The sequence below is a fragment of the Ursus arctos genome, unplaced genomic scaffold (genome assembly GCF_023065955.2).
Source record: "Ursus arctos isolate Adak ecotype North America unplaced genomic scaffold, UrsArc2.0 scaffold_14, whole genome shotgun sequence".
In the NCBI taxonomy this organism is placed as follows: Eukaryota; Metazoa; Chordata; class Mammalia; order Carnivora; family Ursidae; genus Ursus; species Ursus arctos.
Window position 1 is genome coordinate 20,174,626 of NW_026622808.1, and position 22,952 is coordinate 20,197,577.

General features: G+C 44.8%; 1 protein-coding gene across 2 annotated transcripts; it reads right to left on the bottom strand.

Annotated features, from left to right (window-relative positions):
* Positions 1 to 490: 490 nt before the first annotated feature.
* On the bottom strand, positions 491 to 21,188 carry LOC113247195 (zinc finger protein 709-like). Of its 2 annotated transcripts, none has more exons than XM_026488117.4 (4): positions 21,006 to 21,188; positions 4,182 to 4,308; positions 3,925 to 3,985; positions 491 to 3,408 (listed from the first exon to the last, which is right to left on the bottom strand). In XM_026488117.4, exons 1-4 carry the CDS (start codon positions 21,006 to 21,008, stop codon positions 1,671 to 1,673), a joined length of 1,929 nt encoding a protein of 642 aa, XP_026343902.1. In that variant the 5' UTR covers positions 21,009 to 21,188; the 3' UTR covers positions 491 to 1,670. The 2 variants fall into 2 exon arrangements, with proteins under 2 accessions (XP_026343902.1, XP_044235938.1); XM_044380003.2 differs by having other exon boundaries at positions 491 to 3,405; positions 21,006 to 21,171.
* Between the last annotated feature and the right edge of the window lie 1,764 nt (positions 21,189 to 22,952).

Genomic DNA, 22,952 nt, shown 5'->3' on the forward strand with positions numbered 1-22,952 from the left:
TCAAAAAAAAATAAAGATTTTATGTATTTATTTATTGAAGAGAGAGAACACACACACAAACAGAGGGAGTAGCGGGTGGAGGGAGAAGCAGGCTCCCTGCTGAGCAAGGAGCCCGCCAGGGGACTCAATCCCAGGACCGTGGGATCATGATCCAAGATGAAGGAAGACGCTTAACCAACTGAGCCACCCAAACGTCCCTGGAAAACCTTATTCTTCATCGGCAATGCTTTTAAAGACAGACCTTGATCACAAGAAGAAATGTAAATACTAGCAAAAGGAAACAGTAGCTGAAAATGGCATCAGGAGCTCAGCAGTGGAAGTTCCCAGCCCCACCCCTCCTCCTCAGTTGCACACTCAGCAGGAAGAGACGTACTGTGAAACACCACGTTAGGGACCACTCTGTCATTCCACCAGGAAGAAAGGGTTCCTCCTCACCCAGCAACAGCCCAGCCAATGACAGTCACGACTCAGCCAATGAGAAGCCACTGTATTTTGAACTTCCCAGTTTATTCCGACCAATGTTTTGTTCGTAACAGCCCCTTCCAAGTCCCCTGCTTTCTCTTACAGGAGAGCATTCCTCTCCTTTGTTCTCCACAATTGCCTATGGCATTATGTAGCTTCCTTGTCCTGAACTGCAATTCTCTGCTACAAACCCATTTTTGCTGGTAAAATAATTGGCAGTTTATTTTTAAGGGTAACATGTCATTACTCAACAGTCGTATCCTTACAAAAAAAAAATGAAAAAGTTATATAAAAATTAAACCTTTGCATGTTAACAAATACACTTCAGTTCATCCATGGATGAAAGAGTCTTTCAAAATGGAAACACCAGTGTTTCACTGAGGGGAGAAAATTACCCGTGAAACCTAGAAACCACTGCTAAGTGAGTACCTACAGTATTTTCCCACCTCAATGTTTCCTTGCAAAACTAAGTAGAAATCCACAAAACAGAGAATCACTTTAAGAATGAGCCACTGTAACTTTTTCACAATGTATGTAAATCAAACCATCAGGCAACAGGTCTTAAGCTTACGCAGTAATAGGTCAACTTTTCTCAGTAAAACTGGAGAATGAAGAATAAGCCATTGATGAAGACAACATATGCATAACATTAATAACGTTTCTTTCATGTCATGAATCTGGGGGAGTACTTATTATACAGTAATAAGCACCAGGCTTACCCATATTACTTACATTGTTTCTTTCCAGTGCATTTTTCAAATGACTTTCAACATATCTTTTTAAATTAAAAAGCTTCCCTTCATTTATAAGGTATCTATCCATTATACACTCTCATGTGGTTTTTTAGGAGGGTGGGGCAAGTGAATTTTCCTACAATGTTTACATTCAACAGAATTCTCTCCAGTGTGAGTTCTTCCATGGCTTCCCATGGAAATGCATGGATGGCTTTCCCTGATTATTCACGTTTATATGGTTTCTCCCCCGTGTGCACTCACGTGTCCTCAAAAGACTGTGTGATCAAAAGACAGCTTGCACAACTTTCCCTACATTGAGAGTTTCTCTCTGGTATGAATTCCATGTATATGAACATCATAGAGAGTAAAGACTTTACCAAATTGTTTGTGTTCATTAGTCTTCTCTCCAGTTATTTTGTGTATTCAAGAATAACTGGGACTGAAGAATTTTCCACACTCCTTCCATTCACCTGGCTACTCTCCATTATGAGTTCTTTCATGGTTTCGTAAAGAACTAGAACGAGTGAAGGCTTTACTACAGTGTTTACACTGATAGGGTTTCTCCCCGGTGTGCGTACGTTCATGGGTTCGCAATGAACTGGGACAATCGAAGGCCTTCCCACACTCCTTACACTTACAGGGTCCGTCTCCAGTGTGCTTGATCATGTGTCTTTGAACGTTTGAGAGAGTAATGAAGGCTTTCCCGCACTGCTTACATTCATAGGGTTTCTCTCCACTATGAGTTCTTTCGTGTTTTTGCATAGAACTGAGATAAATGAAGGCTTTCCCGCACTGCTTACATTCATAGGGTTTCTCCCCGCTATGCGTTCTTTCATGCTTTTGCATAGAACTGAGATAAGTGAAGGCTTTCCCGCACTGCTTACATTCATACGGTTTCTCCCCAGTATGACTTCTTTCATGTTTTTGAAGGGAACAGGGAAAACTGAAGGCTTTACCACATTCCTTACATTCATGAGGTTTTTTCCTACTGTGACTTCTCTCATGATTTTGAAGGGACATGGAGGAACTGAAGGCTTTGCCACATTCCTTACAGTCATATGGCTTTTCTCCACTGTGTATCTTTTCATGACATCGAAAGTTATTGGGACAATCGAAGACCTTCCCACACTCCTTACACTTGTAAGGTCCATCTCCGCTGTGCTTCATCACGTGTCTTTGAAATACAGTGAGAGGGCTCAAGGTATTCTCACATTCATTACATTCACAGGGTTCCTCTCCTGTGTGACTTCTTTCATGTTTCCGAAAATACTTTGGACAACTGAAGGACTTACCGCATATTTTACACTCGTAGGATTTTTCTCCACTGTGTCGCCTTTCATGATTTCGAAAGTAGATTGGACAACTGTAGGTTTTACCACATATTTTACATTCATAGGGCTTCTCGCCCCTGTGTCTCTTTTCATGACTTCGAAAGGATCTGGGACAACTGAAGCCTTTGCCACACTGCTTACACTCATAGGGTTTCTCTCCAGTGTGAGTCTTTTCGTGTTTCCGGAAGTAATTTGGACAACTGAAGGCTTTCCCACACTTCTTGCATTCATAGGGCTTTTCTCCAGTGTGAGTTCTCTCATGGATTCGAATGTAACTGGCATAACTGAAGGCTTTCCCACACTGCTTACATTCATAAGGTTTCTCTCCAGTATGAGTCCTTTCATGAATTCGACAGTAACTGAGACAACTCAGGGCTTTCCCACAGTGCTTACACCTATAGGGCTGCTCTCCAGTGTGAGTTCGCTCGTGTTTCTGAAAGTTGTGGCGATACCGGAAGGTTTCTCCACATTGTTTGCATTCGTAGGGTTTCTCCCCAGTGTGAATCCTTTCATGCTTTCGAATGGACTGGCAATGCTTGAAGGCCTTCCCACAGTGCTTGCATTTGTACGGTTTCTCTCCAGTGTGAGTCCTTACATGTACTCGAATGGATTGGCGATGCTTGAAGGATTTCCCACATTCCTTACATTTATAAGGCTTCTCTTCATATTCCTGATACTCATACAGTTTGTGGCCAGTGTGAGAGATCATATGCCTGCTAAAGGATGAATGATGCCTGAACACTTGTCCACAGAAACTGCATTTACGCAGCTTTATTCCAGTAGGAGTTTTCTTTATCTGCTTATGATTTGGATTCTGGCTGAAGGATTCTCCACACAGACCACCTTCTTTATTTTTACAGGGTCTCTCTACCACAGGCCTGCTGTAAAAATGAGAAGTTATTAATGGCTTCTTAATAATTTCATGTTTATTAAGTTATTTCAATGACATTCTTACCATTTACCAAAAAAATGTGTTTTTTGTGTTTTCTGATTATTTGAAGGTGAGTACGTGCTAACCATTCTGCAAGGAATTGATCATAGCTATAATCAAAAGTGACAATCATAAATGGGGTTTCTGAATACTGACTCCACATTATTAGTTTTCAACATTGAACATCTACGTCATACTAGAAAAAAACTTTTGATGAAAATATCCTAAAAATAAACAAACTTGAAAATGGTCTTATTTATTTGCTTTTTTTTTTTTTTTTTAACATTATGACAAAGATTTTCTCATGGAACAACTGTCCTTTTTCTTTTTTTTTTTTTTTAATAAGTAGACTCCATACCCAACTTTGGGATTGAACTCACAACCCTGAGGTTAAGAGTCACATGCTCTACTGACTAAGCCAGCCAGACGCCCCCAGAGACACTGTTCTTATGTGAGTGGGACTCACCTTAGATTTGTCTGATGATGTTCATATGGACTTTTACTGTTACGGTCTTCCCATTTTTCTCCTAAAATGCAGACCAGGAAAAATCATAAAAAATATTTTTAGATTAGTTTTTTAGATTCTAGGTCCATGATGAACAGTCACCATGGCTGATTTATTTACCAACACATTCCCTTTCCACATTTCACCTCTTGAAACAGCACTGATGAGCAACTCACACTGGTTCTCTAATGGACTCATAAGATTGTCATCACCCTCACCTATTGAGGCCAGGTTCCTGAGGGTTTCCTGCATCACGTCTCTGTAGAGTTTCTTCTGGGACGGATTCAGAAGAGCCCACTCCTCCAGGGTGAAGTTCACAGTCACATCCTCCAAGGCCACTGAGTCCTAAAACATCCCACATATGTGTACAGGAGGATGGGTGAGACAGACAGCACTGGCAATCTCTAGTCAATTTGTAAGAAATTCACAGAGGACTTTGATTTCTCAACATTTATTCTATGATGGGGTCATCAGACTCTTCCTCTCTGGCCATACTCACTTCCTCATAAATTTAACAGCATCATAAACACAGGAATTTATTGCTACATTTTTATTGTTATCATTTCAAGTCTCCATGTCTCTCTACTGTCAGGGAACAGAACACCTTGGAAAAATGCTGTACAAATGAAAGAAATATTTCCATCTTAAGACCATCAATTTTTTGTGAAAAAAACTTTCATCTCCTTCTTAAATACCCACATCACACAGCACTCCATGAAGCACAGGGTCAGAAGTGCATGATCAAAATCAGGGGAAAAAATGGAACCCTTTTCTTCCATTCCCATCCCCAAACACGAGAAGCCAGGAGAATGCAAACTGTTACAAGATCCAGCTGGTCAAAATGTCCTGAAATCCTCCAGGCCATTACAAACAGTCACATCCAGCTGCATAAACAACAATATTTTCATAACAGAGTGTAATTATAATTTGTTTGTATAACATTTATCACAGGATCAGTTTTACCTTCCGTGATCTGTCTCGCTTCACGGGCCAGGAAGATATTCTGAATATACAACTCAGATATGAGAAGGAAAGGTGTGACATCTTAGACATCCCCCAAATTCATACAGTCACGAGCCTCAGAGTTGCCTCCCACCAATTTTTAGGACACAAAGACACACATACTGATAAGATACCAGAAGAGATTTTCTGACAGAATTCTATCACTGTAACCAGGGCCTTGGTGACCTTGAGGAACATGTTAAGACATGGAATTTGCAAGGGACTATACGTAATTCCATGATAGCACTGACGGTGAATTTGACATGATGTGAAACATACAGAGTTCAGCAGTGCTTTCCTCCCAAAAACCCCACCAAATCCCTTTTGTCTGATTTCTGTTGCAAGTGATTCCCAACCAGCCACTCTGGAGGCTCTCCCCCCTCCTTCACTCATTGCTGAGTTCCTCTGCCGGGAAGGCAGCAGGATAGCCCCATCCCCAGCACAGGAATCTCTCAGTGGATTAATTCCCCTAAGTGCTGGTCCCTGAAAGAGATCAGTCATCCAATGATGTCCATGCTTAGGGAACAAGAGAAAAGCTCCCCTCCAGCAATTCTAATGCTAGAATTGACAGTCAGTAGAGTGACAGCAAACTAGGAACACCTCTTGTCGTGGGTCCAGGGAGTAAGGAGCTGCCTGGGTCAGCCCTAATAACTCTTTCCACAACGGAACCCTAAAGCATGTTCATAAAAAGTCCTATTATCCAAGAGTGAACATTAGCAGGCCTGAGATTCCTTACCCTTAGAAATCCTGGATGACAAAGTTCATCCTTTGCTGGTATCCGGGACTGGAATTTTGGGAGTGACCCTAACAACCCTAAAGGTAAGTGTGCCTCAGTGTGCCCAAAGCGCTAATGCAAACATTACGGTACATGAAACTCCTATCTTCCCTTTGAGAGTCTGTAATTTGTTACAGGTTTGGCAAACAGTGTTGACATGACCAGCCCCCAACAAACTCTGCAGACACTGAGTGTCCACAAAACTTCCCCAGTAGACAATAATTTACATGTGTATTCACAACTCATTGCTTGAAGAACTGAGCCCATCCTATGTGATCACACTGAGATGACATTTCAGTTTGCTCCTAATTGACTCATACCAATTTCAGCACCAAAGTAGACTAAAGTGTATTTAATGATCCTGTAGGAAAATGTAAAAATTGTTGCTTAATGTCAAAGTAGAAGAAAATAAGTGAACGGATGCCAACTGTTCTTAACAAGAATTCAGTGTCACCCAGATGTCGCCACTCCCAAATAGTATTTTTTTTATAAAGATTTTATTTGTCAGAGAGAGAGAAAGGGGGAGAAAGCACAGGCAGGGGGAGCGGCAGGGCAGAGGGAAAAGCAGGTTCCCCGCTGAGCAAGGAGCCTAACATGGGGCTCGATCCTGGGATCATGACCCGAGCCGAAGGCAGATGCCTAATCAACTGAGCCACCGAGGGGTCCCCCAAATAGTATTTTTATAAAATTCCATAATCCCTCCAGATACTTTAGCAGTCAACAAAAGTACTTCTCCAAGTCCAACAGATAGAACAAATGTTGAGAAATGGACAGTCTTTCGAAGAACAAGGTGGTGGTCTACCTAACACACTAGGATTTTTAAGCTATACTATTCCAGACAATACAGTATACTAACTAGCAGAGTGATAAGCAGACAGAGAAGGGTAGGAAGTGCCTTCAACAGGCTGGTATTTAATATGAAAAGTCAGTCAAGGGCACAGCAGTCACTGAAGCAAAGTGGCAAATATCACGAACACTTGATAAATGCGCAGGCATACACTGTTAATCACCTCCAAAAACTCACTGTATTCCCCCCAATAGTCTATGGAAAACAGCCAATTCATTTTAGATTTAAATGTGCAAGATAAGGAACAGCTGGGTGGCCCAGCTGATTGGGTGTTTGCTTTCGGGTCCGGCGGTGATCCCAGGGTCCTGGGATCGAGTCCTACATCAGGATCCTTGCTCAGCAGGGAGACTGCTTCTCCCCCTGCTTGTGTGTTCTCTCCTCCTCCCTCCCTCAGTCTCTCTCTCTGACAAATAAATAAATAAAATCTTTTTTAAAAAAGGTGCAAGATAAAACTAGGAAACTTTTAGAATTCACAGACATTTTATTGACACAGGAATAGGGAGAATTTTCTCGTAAGAAAAAGAGTAAGCCATAAACTCAGAGACAGGCAAATTCTACTATATTAAAATTGAGATAATTAAAAGACAATCAAGGAAAAGTATCAGCAACACCTGTAATATAAAAGGTCAATTGGCAGAGTTAAAATGACCAGATGCATATTCGAAAGGAAAAAAGTCAAACATATTGAACAGAGGACGAAATACCATATATTAAAAATGTCCATGACCTTGGTAATGAGATAAAAGGGAAAATAAAATGTCCAGCAGAGGGGTGCCTGGGTGGCTCAGTCAGTTAAATGGCTGCCTTCAACTTATGTCATGATCTCAGGGTCCTGGGATCAAGCCCCATATTAGCTCCCTGCTCAGTGAGGAGCCTGCTTCTCCCTCTCCCTCTGTTGTACTCCCTCTCCCTCTGCTTCCCCTGCTTGTGCTCTCTCAGGCTCTCTCTCTCTCAAGTAAATGAATAAAATCTTAAAAACAACAACAAAGTCCAGTAGATCCCGTTTCACAGTGATTAGAATAAAAATTTGTGAATAGAAAAAAAAACTCATCAATTTAATAATCCCAAGTGTAGAAGACCACATGAATTGTAACTTGTTACTCAATAAACAATGCAAGAATGTAGGAGGGTCAAGTGATTCAATCCACTGCATTTCCCGAAGTTTGATCTGATCACTATCTACAGCCTAAGAATTTTTCAACCATGTCCACAGACTTTTTTGTGCATTTACACTGAGAGACTCATACAAGGATGGCACACGCTAATATCAAAAGATCTGGAGGATTTATCAATAGAAAAAGAAAGCAAACAGGATCGCAAAATATGCAGCATTTGATTCAGATTGTCTACACTGACAACACACACATGCCTAGAGGGTATGGAAGCCTTCTTACTTCCATAATGCAAGTGTCCAGGGAGGGCAGCGCAGGGCAGGCCTCCCAAGCAGGTGGGAAACGCCTGAGAGAAAGGAAAGCAGCCCAGCCTGGGTTTGGGGGTGGGCTAGGGTGAGAGTTGGGGTACAGGGGCAGGGCCTTCTGTGGACTGAATCACTTGCCAAAACCAAAGGAAGAAACACCCAGGCTGTCTGGTCCCCTCATACAGATGTGGGGCATAAGGGGAGGAAGGAGAGATGAAGGTTGAAAGCTGTCAGCAGTCAAACATCAAAAGAGGAGCCAGAGACTTCTGATATCTGGTTGGGCATTAAGGAGCTTAGAAGCTGGCTTCCAGTTCTCAGAAGACAAAAGCAAAGAAACCTGAAATCAACAACTCTTCCATCACAGACCTGAGGTACCAGGGTAAAGCACTGTCTCCAAAATTAAAGACAAAAAAGTAGCCATTTAAAAATATGTCCAGAATATACTAAGCTTCTTAACAAGGCCTGACCTCAAAACAATCTATTTCACAAGAGTGTCACTGAAGCTATCGAGGAGCTGGCCAAGAGTTGCCTTATTTAAAAAAAAAAAAAAGATACTATCACCCTTATCACTCAAGTAATTCCAAGATCTTCAAGAAGTTTTTATTAGGAACTAAGGACAAAGATGACACACCTTTCTCCGTATACCACAAAAGGTCAAGTCCAGGTACATAGGCTCCCTGGAGATTGAGACCAAATCACTGTGGTGGAGAATGCTTCCCCTTCTGCCCACACACCTGCTCTACACCAAATGGACTCTTGTTTAATTCAAGTGCACTACCCTGAAAGAACTAGATGTGTTTTGGTAAAATCAAGAAGAATGCAAGATGTCCCCTCTCACCAATCCTAGTCGACCTTGTACTGGAATTCTTAACTAATGCGATTAGACCCAAAAACGAAAAAAAACAAAACACAGAACAAAAAAAAAACAAAAAACAAAAAAACACAGTATGCAGACTGGGAAGCAAGAAATAAAACTTTTTAAAAGTAGGGGCGCCTGGGTGGCACAGCGGTTAAGAGTCTGCCTTCGGCTCAGGGCGTGATCCCGGCGTTCTGGGATCGAGCCCCACATCAGGCTCCTCCGCTAGGAGCCTGCTTCTTCCTCTCCCTCTCCCCCTGCTTGTGTTCCCTCTCTCCCTGGCTGTCTCTCTCTCTGTTGAATAAATAAATAAAATCTTTAAAAAAAAAACTTTTTAAAAGTAAATAAAATAAAACTGCTTTTGTGGGGCACCAGCGTGGCTCAGATGATTAAGCGTCTGCCTTTGGCTTGGGCTCTGATCTCTGGGTCCTGGGATGGAGCCCCACATCGGGCTCCCGGCTCAGCAGGGAGCCTGCTTCTCCCTCTCCCCCTGTCTTTCCCCCTGTTCATGCTCTCTGAGTCTCTCTGTATCCCTGTCTCAAATGAATAAATAAAATCTTTATAAATAAATAAATAAATAAATAAATAAATAAATAAAACTATTTTTGTGGCAAAAGACAAGACTGTCTATGGAGAAAATCTCCAAGAGTCCCAAGTAGCGAGAAAACCCCTTTTCTTTTTTCTTTTTTAAGATCTTATTTATTTGTCAGAGAGAGAAAGAAAAAACAAGCAGGGAAAACAAGCAGGGGGAGCCGCAGGCAGAAGGAGAAGCAGTCTCCCTGCTGAGGAGGCAGCCCGATGTGGGACTCGATCCCAGCACCCTGGGATCACGACCTGAGCCGAAGGCAGATGCTCAACCAACTGAGCCACCCAGGCGCCCCAAAATAAGCCCTTTAAACTACAGCTGACCCTTGAACAACTCAAGAGTTAGGGACACCAACCCTTGGTCAGTTCAGTATCTGGGTTTATCTTTTGATTGCCCAAAAACTAACTACTAACAGCAGACTACTGACCAGGAGCCTTACTGACAACACGAAGTCAATTAGCATGTAACTGTTTATATTCTACATACTATATAATCTTGCACTAAAATAAGCTAGAGTAAACAAGAAAGTCATAAATAAAAATTTATTGAGAAAAAAATCTGCCAATAGGTAGGCCCAGCTGTGCTGGATCAGGCCCGGACAAGGAGGGGGGCGGGGGTTAGTGGCTGTGGGACTGGCCCCAGGATGGCCATGTTCCTAGCCTTGGAGCCTCATCTCAGCAGCTGCCACAGATCAAGCCTGAGGGAGGTGACAGCAGGCTGGAGGCACCGTACAGCGCCCCGCCTGCTCAGGGCTACACCACAGGCCCACGCCCATCAGCCCTTGCAGCCATACCTGAGGGCTCCTGCATCCAGGAGAACCTGGGCCAGGTCACAGCAAGGTTCCCAGTTGGGCCTGGGAGGGGCCCAGGGACTGAAGAGGTCCCAGTGCAGCCCCAGAGGCCAACTTGCTTATAGGATTCAGTGGGTGCGGCACTGGCGTGGGCCTTCTTGTGCAGTGCTGAGCCTGCCTCTGGGAGAGTTCCCCCACGTCAGCCCAGCCTAACGAAGACCCGCACCAAGCCCTCAACCCGACCACCCGGTTACTACATGGGTCCCAGGGTCCCCAGGGGCTGCTAGAGCCTTGGCCGCCCTCCGCTGGTATTCAGAAGGCAGCAAGCACTACCCCTGTGTGCGGCGCTTCTGATTCATGCCAGGGTAGACTGGTGTGGGCAGCTGTAAGTAAGTACCCTGTGGCTTCCGCTATCACCTCTTCAAAAAAAATTTTTAGGGGTGCCTGGGTGGCTCAGTCGGTTAAGCGGCCAACTCTGGATTTCTGCTCAGGTCGTGATTTCAGGGTGGTGAGAACGAGCCCCGCATCAGGCAATGTGCTAAGCAGGGAATCGGAGCCTGCCTGAGATTCTCACCCTCTCCTTCTGCCCCTCCCCCTGCTTGTGTGCACACACTCTCTCTCTAAAATAAATCAATATTAAAAAAAAAAAAACACGTTCAAGGGTCAACTGCACGAAGAGAGTAAGCGAAGTCTGAAGGACAAAACGTTAATATATAAAAGTCAATTACTTTCTATAGATCCACACAAGAATACAGAATCAATCTTTGAGACAGGACCAAAGGCAATGCAATTCAACAGTAAATATAGTCTTTACAACAACAAATAGTGCAGGAAGAACTACACAACCATAAGTGTAAAAAAAAAAATCTATACGAAGATTTTACACCTTTCACAAAAATTAAATAAAAATGGGTCACAGATTTAGTATAAAATATAAAATGACAAAACTCCTAAAACGTAACATAGGAGAAAATCTAGGGCATCTTGGTGATTACCTTTTGGACACAACAGTGAAAGCAAGATCCAAGAAAGAAAAAAAAATAAAATTTTTGTTTTCATTAAAATGAAAAACTCCTGCTCAGAGAAAGACTGTCAAGAAGATGAAAACACAAGACACGAACTGGCAGAAAATCTTTGTAAATCACTTACCTAATAAAGGGCTGGTATCTAAAACATCCAAAGAACTCTTTAAATTCAACAAAAGACAACCCAATTAAAAATGGGAACTGATCTGAACATGCACTTCGGCGATGATACGGAAATGGTCAAGAAGCGCATGAAAACAATCTGAAAATCCCGTCATTGGGAAATTGCACAGAAAAGAAAGCGTTGTCACCGAGCTCTTGGTGTAAACACGACAGCTGTTTTTTGGTTGGCTGGTTGTAATGCAAGTGCCTGAATTAAGCACCGACCGCTCTGAGACATTCACTTCAAAGATGGCCATTTTGCCATTTCAAACACACACACTCCCAGGCAGCCTCCCCCCCCCCCCCGCCCAGATAAAGAACAAGCTGCTGCCCAGAGAGGGGAGGGAGGGCGGGCTTTGTTGTAAGCATCTTGATTGATTCAGTAACTATTTGGGCCACTTGTTTTTTCTCCTCCTGCCCCCTAAATTCCCACTCTTGGGTTTGAAATTCACCAAGCAAAAGAAAGCTCATGAAACCCTAGGCGCCCATCCTCACCCCAATAAAAGCAGATCCCAAGCCCCTTGCCTGCCCCCAGGTGGGCTGTGTATTTAACAGGTTCTCTAAGTAATAAATCCGTTTTTCTCCAAGTCCCCCGATGGTGAGTGCTGCGAAGTGTCTTGCAATCCTAAGAACCACAAGGGCCAGTCCAACCAGGACACTGGGGATTGAAAGGCTGGGACCCGCACAAAATAGCTGGCGTAGGTGGCCGGATTGCACTGCCCTCGCAATTCATTAAGAGAAATGCCCTTTACCTGCAACTTGCTTACTAAGCACCTACCTCAGGGAGCTTCGGCCATCTGGGAGGGGCGTCTGTCACACTGCCAGTGCTCTCACACACTGCCCCAGCTGTGCGCTGCGCCGGCGGGATCCAACCCAAAAGGTCACAGCTGCCACACTCATCAAAGGATCTCCCCCAGAGCAGCGCGACTGAGGCCTTCTGTTCTAATGAGACAATTAGGGCACTAACTCTAAAGGCCTTAATTGACTATGAATATGCATAAGGGTCCTCCGCGCCTCAAGCCCAGGAGAGCTAAGGAGGGTGAACTGAATCACAAGACTATTGTCATATCCCAAGGAGAAGCTCCAGGCTAAAGGCAGGAGGAAAGTACCGTCTATGTGACGGCAGTTCGGGAGAACTCCACCTGTGACCACCGAGTCAGTGGGTCATGCCGGGACTCCGTGTCCTAACCCAGAAGAGGGCAAACAGTCTTGCCCACAGAAACCAATGGCACCACGAGAGGAAAAACAGAACAGAGGCCTATGCTGTCTGTGTCTCTACACTCACTACACTCACTGCTGTGGTTCTTCATCCCCGGGCCCGACAGTATGTAGCTAAAATATAATGGACAAATATAAATGTCATCCAACATCTGGTAGGAGCACGAACTCCTTGATAAATGCAAAAGCCCAGGGACACTTCCTGGGTGTTTTTCAATGCCATGCATACCAACATGCCAACACTCCCATCCTATGTTCTAGAGGCCTATGAGCTTTTCTCAAAGACCCTGTGCATGTCACACCGGTGGAGGCTGACCTCAAGCCAGGAGAAGTCTCTTGGGACACCCTGGAGAGGAAAACTGCTAGCTATGAGGGCTCCCAGTGACGTCATCCCAAAGGGTCTGGTACCACCACACCAGATTACAGTAACAGGAGAAAATCTATAAGGAGAAACGGAGATTGAAAACTATACCTTAACTAAAATTCAAACGTTTCTTGAAGATTTTATGCAGCAGGAAGGAGAGAGGGGAATTAACTGGCTAATTGCACGTTTTTGATTATTTGGAACAGGCTTTGAATTCTTACCCACAGCTGCCAAAATACATCAACTGGCTGGTACCTCCAAAGCCCCTAAAATCCATTAAGTTTTTTAAAGATCCATCTGGGTTACATGCTTCTTTCCACTGATATACCACAGATCCTAAGCTCCATCAGCTTCCACCCCACTCGACAGGGCAGAACCAAGAATCACGCCTCCCAAGCCATCCCGTACCAAATGAATCCCCTGTGAGGATTATCAAGGCCTCTGATGAGGAGAAAGAGGGAAAGGGGAAGGCACAGGCTCCCAGAGCCACCAATATTCATACCAGAGACCTTCTCCAGACTTGGTATGTGTTGCCTCGCTCCAGGCCCATCCTGACACCACAGTGACCACAGCTAAGGCTCACAGTGAACGGAAAACATTAAGATGAGCTTTACTACTTCCTCAAATGGAGGCTCCATTTGACCCTGACTCCAGAGAATTATTCCTTGCAGGGCGCTCCCTCTAATTACAGGATGGCACTACTACATTTTTTTTGAAGATTTTATTTATTTATTTGACAGATAGAGAGAGCACAAGCAAGGGGAGTGGCAGGCAGAGGAGGGAGAAGCAGGCTCCCCGCTGAGCAAGGAGCCCAGTGCGGGACTGGATCCCAGGACCCTGGGATCATGACCTGGGCTGAACACAGCTGCTTAACCAACTGAAGTCACCCAGGCGCCCCAGCACTACTACATTTTAAATGGAACTGTGAAAACCACCCAAAATGCACTAAACCCCTAGGAGAAAACTTGTATTTTCTTTCCCTGTCCCTTGAAGATGTAAATCTTACCGTGCCTTTGAAATATTAACACCCCAGCAGGTAACTAAACTGCCCAGCAATGTTTGCAGCCAGAAGACAGACAGACACAGACAGACAGATGACACTAATTAGGCTTATCGGGTATGTTAAATTACATGGGAAGCACCTTCAAGTCAGTCATGATCAACTTACTGAGGTCACAAGGTATGGGTGAATGTTATTAAAGTAAGCGTTCTAGAAATTACATGAAATTCCTAAAAATCTGCCATGCCCCGCTATAATGTGATCTCCTGTAATTCTAGTTATCTTGGAATGTTGTGTGCCACAGAAATAAACAAATTTTCTTGGCAACTGCATTATAATGAACTCTCTTCAGATCTTTAACCACGGCCATTTTTAAGTCTTTGTCACTTACGGACAGTTGTTTTATTCTGATGCATTTGCAAAAGTGTTTCATCCTCAGAGATATTCATGGAAAGAACTCTGACCAAAGTACTCTAGAATACATGTTTCTGGTTAACTTTCAGATCATTCCACTGAACTGGGTAAGAATCTACAGTGCTCTAGGAAAAACTGCATCCGGAAATCAACTAACCAAAGAGCGAGAATTCATTACATCGGACTGAGTGAACTGGTAAGGGTGATTATAATTTTTATGACTTTTGTTTAAAATACTGGGATTTTTAAATCTTTTGTTTTCTAGATATAAGGAAACCCTTCCTCTTAAGTATACCTTTGGGAACCAAAAAGAAACAATCACCTTTTCTCCCTACCTGATCCCTCCAGAATTCAGAAACTTTTAGTGAGTATTCGTATTGTCACGACAATATGGTTAATTTACATAAAATCAGTCTAGTCTTCTTGTAAAAACACAACTGGAAACACTGATTACGTTACCAAGGCTTTGACTGAAAAGTCATGTTTAACAGAGACACATACATAGCTAGACTCAGGTATGACCAGACAGCTTTAAGGAACTAAGGCTGACTTTATGGAGCCAATAAAGCCCCGTGGAAAAATCAGGCCCAGTACCTTACAGGGATCCCAGCAGCCCTAGCAGGTGCATAGGGAAGGTCACTTCCTGGCAGGTGCAGGAACTTCTATTTTTGAGGACCCCGAGAAGAGAGGAATTAATCCCAATCCATATGTGTTGCATGCAGGCAGTTTGACAGGTTAAGTCCTAGGCTTGGCTTCATAGCCACAAGAGATTTTTAAAAGTCCAACCTGAGATTCCTTTGAAAAGTTCCAACAAAGCAGATTTTAGACATTTAGGCGCCTGGGTGGCTCAGGTCATGATCTCGGGGTCCTGGGTTCAAGCCCTGTGTGGGGCTCCCCTGCTCAGTGGAGAGTCTGCCCATCCCTCTGTCCCTCCCCACCCAACTCAAGCGCTCACTCCTGCTCTCTCTCTCAAATAAATAAAATCTTTAAAAAAGACATTCTATATGGTCAATCACTATTCTTATTGCACTTATGTAAATATCAGACCAAATTTATTAAAACTAGGCTTAATTTGCAAACAAATTAGTTTACTATGGTTATCTCTGATAGCAATGGGGGTGACTACACATAGAAAAATTAGGTCATTAATACACCTTTATAGATATTAGATTCTAGTTATGTTCATTGTCTTTGAGGTTTTGTTTTTTACCTATGAACTGAACTGGATTCTAAATTCTTCTTGTTTCCTCCAACATCTGGCTACAACTCTCCAAACTAATGTTTCCAATTTTTCTCCCATTCTTCTGAGTTAGAATCACTGAGAACTAAAACTGCCCTTTTCCCAAAAGCACGAAAGCTAATGTGGGACAATCTTATACAAACTTGAGGGAAACCACTACAACAGCTCATATACGTATGGTCAATCTCCATGCCAGTGTTGCGTGGGCCTCTCAGAAAGATCACAAAACACTCAAATTGCAAAGCAGGAAGATCCATCAGATTGCCCCTGCCTGCCCTCCCACTGTCTATAAAGATGCTTCAATCCCAACATCAAGAAGCATCTTGACTGGCTGCCTTCAGAACTCAGAAACTGGGATTATAACCTGCTCCAATCATTAACCACTTTTTCTTTTGTTTCCACAGAAACACCTCTTACTAACCGCCGCAAATACTTATACCATTCAGGCCTAACGCTGGGAGCCCCCCTGCATCACTGCCTCCTGAAACGAGACACACCCTTTACCTGAACTGATCCATTCTCAGGAGGAAGAAACTAGATCAACGAGTTATGGAGCTAATCTACCAACTCAGGACGGGTTCAAACCTACTTACACCACATGGCCCATGATGTTAAAATATTCCACAATATTACCCAATTCTTTGAAAAGGATTTCCAGGGCCCCTAAGATCACTGACTTAGTTTTAATGTGGGACTCTTCAAGTTTGGCAAGAAGGTTTTGGACTGGACTTCAGACTATTGTCTGTTCAATTATTACGTATTTGCTACTACAATCCTACGTAGAGGTGTACTTTTTGGGTTTGGACAAACCCTACCCCTGACTTGTAGCACATCAGCTAACCAGGCGGTTAGTTAAGGTCCTCACCATCGACTCTGTGGCCTCTGCATCACAGGACAGATTGTAATGCAAACCAGGACAGTTTGGGTTTTTTTTTCTTTTTTGTAATGCAAGTGCCTGACCTAAGCTTTGATTGCTGAGGCATTCACTTCAAAGAGGCACCCACTTCAAAGACAGTATCTAGAATAAACACATTGCCAGCCACATGACTAGATAAAGAACCAAAACACCTCCTTTGTTTTAGAGATCTTGGTTGATTACGGTAACTGACCATTCGGCCACTCGTTTTTTTTTTTCTCTTGTGATTTAAATTCCTGTTCTTAAGTTTTAAATTCACCAATAATGAGGAAGCAGTAAACCCACAGCACAACCCCCCATAAACTAAGAACGCAAGCCTGTGTGCTGCCTCTCTCTGCTGGGGACACTGATGTGTAGCCCTAGAGTGCTGTATAATTTCCAGATCCTCTAGGTTATACAAACTTTTTTTTCAAAGTTTCCTGGTGGTTATTGCTGAAGGGAGTCTTACAGGCATAATAGGAACCACAAGGACCAGTCCAACCACAACAATTGGTACAGACAGGCTGAGAGGAGCACAAATTATAGGCAAATGGGGATGCCTGGCTGGCTCTGTTGGTAGAGAACGTTAACTCTTGATCTTGAGGTTGTGAGTTCGAGCCCAACGTTGGCGGTAGAGTTTACTTAAAAAAAACAAACAAAACAAACACAGGCAAATGGATAAACAATCACCGGTAAATTCACAGGATGATACATTCTTCAGTTATAAAAAGAAATGCGATTACAAAGCCAAAAACACAGGGAGAAATCTTAAAATCATATTCCTAAGTGAAAGATGCCAATATAACAAGGCTACACACTGTTATGATTCCAAGCATGACATTCTGGAAAAGACAAGACACTAAAAGATCCTTGGTTGCCAGGGAATGAACGGCAGGGCAGGGAGGAGCACGTGAGATTTTCAGGACAATGAAAATATTCTGTATATTACAGAAATAATGAAAATATGTCTTTACATATTAGCTGAAGACCTGAGACTGTATGAGTCAACCCTAACGTAAACTACTTCGAAGTTTGCTCACCAAATTTAACAAATGCACCAAAGTAATACAAGACATAAAATATATAAAGGGGTGTCTGGCTGGCTCAGCTGAAAGAGCATGTGACTCTTGATCCCAGGGTCATGAGTTCAAGCCCCACACTGGGTGTAGAGATAACCAAAAAAATAAAATAAACATTTTTTTAAATGCTGTTAAAAAAAAGTGTGTGTGTGTGTGTGTGTGTGTGTGTACGAGACAGTGTTCAGAAAGAGGGATTATATGGGAAGTCTCTGCACTTTCTGATCAAGGTTTTGGTAAACATAACTGCTCTTTAAAAAGAACTCTACAAGGCAAAAAAAGATGAAGACAGATGCATTAATATTCTTCCCTGGTGACAGAAACAGAACATCTTTCATTTAATTAATCTGAACTCATTTCAATAACCCACTATGATATTTTTTGAGGCCTGCATCCAGAGGCTTAGAAGAGAGGAGAAACTTCCACTCAAAGCCTTGTTCTACAGGCCAGCTTTACAAATGCTGAGAAGGCATGAAAAGCAGCGACTCTGCCTGAGCTCCGACATGTACAAATGCGGCGCTGTCGTCCCTGAACTCTATGAACTCCCACTTATTTTCACTCACAGACGCCCAAGCAGCTCCCCAGGGAGCCTAAGGGTCCTGGAAAGGGGGGCCTCCTCCAGCACGATGGCACCTCATTTTTTTCACAGTGTAGCCTCAGGACGTGCACATACACAAACTAATCTAAAAATGAAAAAATGACTTAACATGTTAAGATGAACTGAAACACTGTTCATCTCACATTTTGACATTCCTTGACTAAACAGATGACAAATTCTACTTGGTTTCCCTAATCTTCTAGCTTTCCTCACACCAAAATGGAATATGTACCTGAGACTTTCATTCATTCATCTCCCATCTTGACGTTCTCTTGCCTAAATGGAACACAAATTCTATTTGGTTTCCCTAATTTTCTAGCTCTCCCCACACTCTCTCTCTCAATCAACTGACAGTTGAGGAGCCCAAGTGCTGAGGGAAACCAGAGCCCTCTGCTGCACGATTTGATCAGGAAAGGAATCCAGGAAACAAACATTGGACTCAGCAGAGGAGCAGCCTGCTTCCCCCAGGACGGAAAGAAAGCCACATTCAGAAGGTTCCACATTCTAGACTCTCCTGGTGGGGACAGAAGCCCTGGAGTGGGTCAGTCCCTGGGGAGGGAGGGCAGGGACACCTGAGCAGCCACAGGCATCAACTCTGGGAGCCCCGCACACCCTCCCCTTCCCCGGGGCATAATGGAACCGCTCCCTCTCTCAGGCTTCCATTCCATTCTCCTAGGTGAGGAAACTCTCAGCAGGATTCAGTTCAAGGTTCTGACCCAAACAACCTCCCCATTCACTGATCCTAATCCAGAACACAGAAAACCCCTGACTCACAGACTTTCTCAATGTACATAATTTATACTCTGAGCACACCTACACGGCTACAACTTCCAAAAGGCATCACAGCCTCATCACTCCACCCAGCCACTGATCCAAGTGCTATCCCAGACCCAAGAGTCTGTAGCTTCTCCCAGAATAAAGGGCTCCTTCCACGGTGGGTGTGAGCAAGTAGGACACCTGCTGGGAGAAGGCCCCAGAACAACTGGGCCTTCAAGTACTTGCCTTGGCAGGCTTAAGAGGGTCTCAGTTTAAGGGGCACCTGGCTGACTCAGTCCACAGGGCACGCACCCCTTGATCTTGAGGGTCATAAGTTCAAGCCCCACGTTCGGTACAGAGTTTACCTTAAAAAAAAAAAAACAAAATAGGATCTAATAAGGGAGTCTTAGCTTAGAGACACTGACCTCAGGCTTCTGCTTCCCCCTGAAAATGGGCTGGAAACCACGGGTATTTTTTTTTTTAAGATTTTACTTATTTATTTGACAGAGATAGAGACAGCCAGCGAGAGAGGGAACACAAGCAGGGGGAGTGGGAGAGGAAGAAGCAGGCTCACAGCGGAGGAGCCTGATGTGGGGCTCGATCCCAGAACGCCGGGATCACGCCCTGAGCCGAAGGCAGACGCTTGCCACCCAGGCGCCCCACCATGGGTATTTTAAATCACATGAACCCACAGTTTGAAGACTCCAGCAAAATCACTCAGACCCAGCATTTATGTGGAAAAGTGGGAAGAAAATTGTAAAGGACTCTGCTAGTTCAACAAAACCCCAAGTAATTCTTGCATTCCTGGGGGAAAAAAAAAATTCTTGCATTAATTATTTCCATGGCAAGTAACTGTTTTATAAACTCTTAATCATACCTGAACACTTCTGGTCTGCAAATCTAAGCCCTGAAAATCCATTTGAACTCACCCAAAATAAGAGACCTCAGAGTTATTACTCGCTATGCTGGGAGGAAAAAAGGGAAACAAGAATTTTTAACACACGCAATGTAGTACCGGCATATTTTTCTGAAATTACGTTTCTTGCCTCTTTGGAAATATTTCATACCGTGTTTCAAGCTCTACCGAGTACACGAAGTTTTACACATTTAAAAACTAAGACTAAAATAAAGTGAATAAATCTTTTAAAAGTGACTTACTCAGAGAGGGGCAGCGCTGACCTGGAACTGGGCTGACAGAACACCCGGGAAAGTCTCAAAGAGGCACCGCCACCCAAAGTACTTTCCACAGGATGTCTGTGCCCAGGAAAGATCCTGAGGGGAGAGGCACAAGGATTTCATACAAAAGTAGTTCCAGGTGATTATTCTCGGCATTTCTCTCAAGTAAAATATCCACACACGAAAAAAAAAACAGTCATTCACTGACTGTGGCTAAATAATGAACAACTAACATATTGGGTCTGTTTGAAATACACCCATGGGATCAATGGTTGACAATGATGCTGTGAACTGGAAAAGGGAAGCCGGCGTTAGGGAAGGCGGGAAGGAACTGGAAAAGTAGGTATTTAGTGCCTGCCCAAGGGAGAGCTGCGCTGGGGCTGGGGGGAGGGAGGAGGCAGGGTCAGAGGTTTCAGACCTTGCTTCCCAAACATCTGGATCGCTCAGGAAGAAACGGGCCCCCAGTGGGGGAAAAGAAGGGACTGGAGACCCGACAGACCACAGCTCCTCCCACGCACAAACCAGAACGAGTCACGACGGTCCCCTGACGACCCTCCCCGCGGTCACCGCTCCATCGGAGGAGACGCGGCTGCGGGAGCAGAGCTGCCCTGAGGATCCGGGGCCGAAGTCGCCGCGCACAGGACGGGGCACCCCGGACGCCAGGGTCCCCGCTGCCGGCCCAGCACCCAAGCCGCGCACCGGAGGTGACCGACGTCCCAGCGGCGCCACCGACCGACTCGGGTCCGCAGACTCCGGAGATGACCGCGGGGGTCCCGCCACAGCCGGTTCCGGCCGGTTATAACCGGCCCCTCAGCGCCCGTCTCTACCCCACGAGGCACGCTCACCATTTCTAGGATTCCTGGGTCCCCCGGCGGCCCTCCTTAGAATACGCCGCACGGCAGAGCTCACAGCGCGAAAGAAACGGCGGTAGAGCAACGTGGCACCTTTAAATACAGGCGACCCGCGATCCCCAGGGAGGCTGGAAAGAGCAGCGACGTCCGGGGTGGCTGCGGAGCGTCGCCCCACCCACCGCCTCGCCGCCGCCGCTCCTGATTGGACAGTTCGCGAGGCCTCGCCCCCTCACGCCTGAGTGACAGCGGGGCCCGAGGTTAGGTGTCTGAGCCTAACGGCGGCCAGGAGGCGCCCTGTCGGGAACATGTGCGTGGTAACGTAGGGCTGCTAGTCCACTCCTGGAAGTCTGATCCTTCTTTGCAAACACAGACGCTTAAAAGTGACTCTCCAGACGCAATAATGAGTCTAGCTTCATTCTGGTCTTTGTTGAACAACCGGAGTCTGACCTGGCACTTCTGGCAAAAAGGTGCACAGGCGGATACCAGGGATGCATTAGGTGGAGGCATCCTTCCAAAACTTCAGTCAGATTCAGAAAAACATCATTGGAACCAAGACTAAACCATCACTTCAGATGAAAACTGACCTCTGGCGGGGCACCTGGGTGGCTGAGGCCGTTAAGCGTCTGCCTTAAGCTCAAGTCATGATATGCAGGTCTTGGGATCGAGCCCCACCTCTGGCTCCCCGCGCAAAGGGGAGTCTGCTTCTCCCTTTCCAGCGGCCTGCCACTCCCTCTGTGCTTGTGCGCTCTCCTTCTCCCTCTCTCTCTCTGTCAAATAAAGTCTTAAAAGAAAAAGAAGGGGCGCCTGGGTCGCTCAGTCGGTTGAGCGTCTACAGCTCTGGGGGGTGTTCCCAGGCTCCGGCTCCCTGCTCAGCGAAGAGCCTGCTTCTGTCTTTCCTTCTGCTGCTCGCCCTGCTTGTGCTCGCTTGTGCTCTGTCTGTGAAATAAAATCTTTTTTTAAAAAACATTTTTAAGTGACTTCTGGTTTTAGAATGGGTTACTTTTAGAAAATATTTCTGACATGAAAAATTGGGATCCCATGGAAAATATAAGCAGGGACTCTTTCTCCCCCGTGATCCAATCCCTCCCATGGTCATGATCCGTCCCTTTCTTGGGATTACACGAATTAATCCCATCTATAATGAGATTTACCAGAAAACTGGGTTTCATCAAAATAATCCCACTGATGGGTGAGTCTAGGATACTAGAGAGTAGCCTTCATTCTGACGATGATGGAATCACTCTGAGAGATCACTGCCTCTCAGTTCTCTGAGGAAATGGTCACCGTTAAGATTGTCTGAGTCAAACCGAGCCACCTAAACCCTCCCAGACTGCAGCAGTATCTGCACTGCGCCCCGGGAGTGGGAAGCATCCCTGGAGTCAACTGTCAGGTGGCTACTGAGGGGCAGAGCTAAAGAACCAGGACTGATCTCAACGGAGACAAGGAGGGCCAGTTTTCAACCAGTGCTCCTCACACAAAAAGGACACTGCAGCCAGTGGCATCGTCAACCAGTCACCCGTACAACAGAAGAAAAGTTCTGACTCCGCTTCAAGAATTGAGAGGTGGAGGGGCACCTGGGCTGCCCTCAGCTCAGGTTCTGATCTCAGGGTCCTGGGATGGAGCCCGCAACTGGGCTTCCTGCTCAGAAGGGAGACTGCTTCAGCTGCTGGAGCGGCTCAGTTGGTTAAGCCTCTGCCTTTGACTTTGGTCATGATCCCAGGGTGGGATTGAGCCCCATGTCTGGCTTCCTGCCCGAGGGGAGCCTGCTTCTCCCTCTGCCCCTTCCCCTGCTCATGCTCTCTCTCTGTCAAATAAATAAATAAAATCGTTTTTAAAAAATTGAGGATGGAGAAGGTACTTCCATTTTTTTCCCCAGTGTAATTAACATACAGTGTTGTATTAGTTTCAGGTGTACGACATAGTGGTTCAACAATTCTATAT

Bases quoted from the DNA above. Each gene is read 5' to 3' on its own strand.
- LOC113247195 (XM_026488117.4), bottom strand. The intron at 3,986-4,181 runs GTGAGGGTGATG...TCTGCATTTTAG, and splicing joins CAGGAACCTGGCCTCAATAG to GAGAAAAATGGGAAGACCGT. The intron at 3,409-3,924 runs GTGAGTCCCACT...TCATTTTTACAG, and splicing joins CATCATCAGACAAATCTAAG to CAGGCCTGTGGTAGAGAGAC.